At 39.9% G+C, this 2,500-nt stretch overlaps 1 protein-coding gene across 2 annotated transcripts in view; it reads right to left on the bottom strand.

Moving 5' to 3' along the window:
- Nucleotides 1–2,500, bottom strand: part of sos1 (son of sevenless homolog 1 (Drosophila)) — a 38,937-nt gene that overhangs the window by 19,358 nt on the left and 17,079 nt on the right. For both annotated transcript variants that reach the window (XM_059538186.1, XM_059538185.1), the window contains exons 10-11: nt 2,113–2,404; nt 1,028–1,394 (exon numbers count right to left, since the gene is read on the bottom strand). In XM_059538186.1, the coding sequence (XP_059394169.1) occupies nt 1,028–1,394; nt 2,113–2,404 (659 nt within the window). The remainder of the gene's footprint in view (nt 1–1,027; nt 1,395–2,112; nt 2,405–2,500) is intronic.

The following is a 2,500-nucleotide window of genomic DNA, read 5'->3' on the forward strand; positions in this document are numbered from 1 at the left end:
TGTTTTTCTCTCTTATCAGCTGCAGTTGTGTTATGGACACTGAAACAAAGCAGGTCAGTGCTCTGTGCTCTGTGACGTCCAGCAGACGAGTGTTTACTCGGTCTTCACTGGAGCTTGTGAAATACAGCAGTAATGCGCTTTAGTGCTGGCACAAATCCATCAGAACAACACACCGAAGCAGACCGGCTCAAACTGAGTCTAGTTTCAGACTCCATCACTGTTCGACTGATTTACTGGATCAGGATTACAGATTAGGACTTCTACAAGTATATTACAGAACGTGACATAACTAGTAAAATGTCATTCATTATGAAAAATCTTATGAATTATGCTGATTTTTTCTCATTTGTAAAGACTGGTTAATTCATTACTTAAACTAACTATGAGCAATATATTTTACAGCACTTGTTAATGTTAGTTAATAAAAATACAGTTGTTCATGTTAGCGCGCTCTGTATGAACTATTAATATCAGATCAGGGTTATTACAGTAAACTACAGCCATAAAAAAAATTGCCGTTACTTAATTGAAATAAATACCTTTCAGTTATATTTCCAAAGCAAGACTTCTCATTTTAATTTAATTTAATCTGATGTACTAAAATAACTAAAACTGAAATAAAATAGGAAATATATGTAAATGTAAACATAAAAAAAAGACAAAAATACAACAAATTACTAAAAATTATAAATGATAAAAATAAAAGATATTTACCATAGCTTCTCAATTATAGTAAAAACACCACAGTTAAAAATACAACTTTTGACTTAAAATGTATTATGAAATGTATAACCTAACAATAAATGCTGTATTGTTCAAGTATCATGCACTGTTTCTGAAAGAAGTCTCTTCTGCTCTCCAAGGCTTGCGTTTATCTGATCAAAAATACTGTAAAATAGTGAAATATTATTCTAATGTAAATCATCTGTTTTCTGTGTGAATCTGTGTTAAAGTGTCATGTATTTCTGTGATGCTCCGCTGTATTCCTCCAGTCTTCAGTGTCACATGATCTTCAGGAATCACTCACCGGCGTACATGTGGAAGGTCAGCCGCTCGATGAGCTTCAGCACCGTTCCGGCTTTGATGATGGGAATGCCGGATTTGGACTGGACGTTCTCCTCGAACACGACGTTCTCCTCGGAGTCGGGCTGAGCGAAGCGGTACACCTCGGCCCCGGGGAGCCTCATCTGCTCCTCCTTCTCCTCCTGCATCATGGCCGTGTCCAGCATGCGCTCGAGTGTGGAGCGGTACTGCAGCGAGATCAGCGCCGACATCCAGCCGTTCTTCTCCTCCGCAGATTTAGCAGCGAACACCACGCTGTTCCCGTCCTTCAGGATGATCTCGAAGGCGTGCCGGTACTCGCCCTCCTTGTCGTCCTTGTCGTTGATCTGGACCTGTTCAAGAACACGCGAAGGTTCAGAACATTTAGATCAAATTGTTTTGTTTGTTTTTTTAATCAAGGTCATATTAGCAAATGTCGATTAAATGTGTTCATTTGGTGCAATTATGGAAATAAATAACATGTTTGATGTAGGCACCACACACAGACCTGTCCGTCATCTTACTGACTGACTGAATCAAGCTCTGAATGAATCAAGTGAGTGAACGATTCAGTGACTCATTCAAGGAATGAATGAATGAATCAGCCGTTTGAACAAATCGATTGAATGAATGAGTCAATGATTTTTTCTTTTTTAATAAAAAATCATAAAAAAAAAAAAAAACTAATTACAACCAATGTTGAATCAAAATATTTCTTTCTAAAGATACTTTTTGTAACGTCAATTCAATTGAAAAAAATTGTCAATGTCAAAGATTTCGTTCTGAAACGAAGCAAATTACAGTTTTTCTGAATGAGTCATTGAATCATTCGCTCAGTTGATTCATTCAAAGCTGTAGACTCGTACATTCATTCGTTCGTTCGTTCAGTCGTCCTGCATCGTGTCGATCAGTTCAAAAAGATGACGGACAGATCTGGATGTGATGGGGGCGTTTCATGCATTAATCATATTTTTTTAATTATTAATTGCACCAAACGTTAATTGTAACGTTTGCATATATTTTTCACTCGATTCCTAGATTAAACAAAGAGAATTCCTGCCGTGTGCCCACCTTCCTCATGAAGAACTTCTCCTTGAGCCGGTACTCGGCGGCGCTGGCTCCTGGCAGACGCGGCTGGCCGTGGTTGGACTTGCAGCAGATCATCAGGCCGTCGAACAGGAAGATGTGGCGCTCGTGTTTGGCTCCGACCCGTGTGAGCGTCCCCTCCATGATGAACTCGTTGCAGCACTGGCCGATGTCTTTGCCCTCCCAGCCGTCGATGTTCCTCTGGATCTCATTCATCTTCTTGATGGCCAGATGTTTGCCCTTCATCTGCTGACTGTAGAAGCGGCACGCCGACTCGCTGAGAGACACCGCACAGACAGACACTTCAGCTTTAGTTATTTCACTGCATCAAAGCTATCAAAACTACAACTATAATAACACTGAATGATTGTTT

This window comes from Carassius carassius, chromosome 44 (assembly GCF_963082965.1).
Source record: "Carassius carassius chromosome 44, fCarCar2.1, whole genome shotgun sequence".
Lineage (NCBI taxonomy): Eukaryota > Metazoa > Chordata > Actinopteri > Cypriniformes > Cyprinidae > Carassius > Carassius carassius.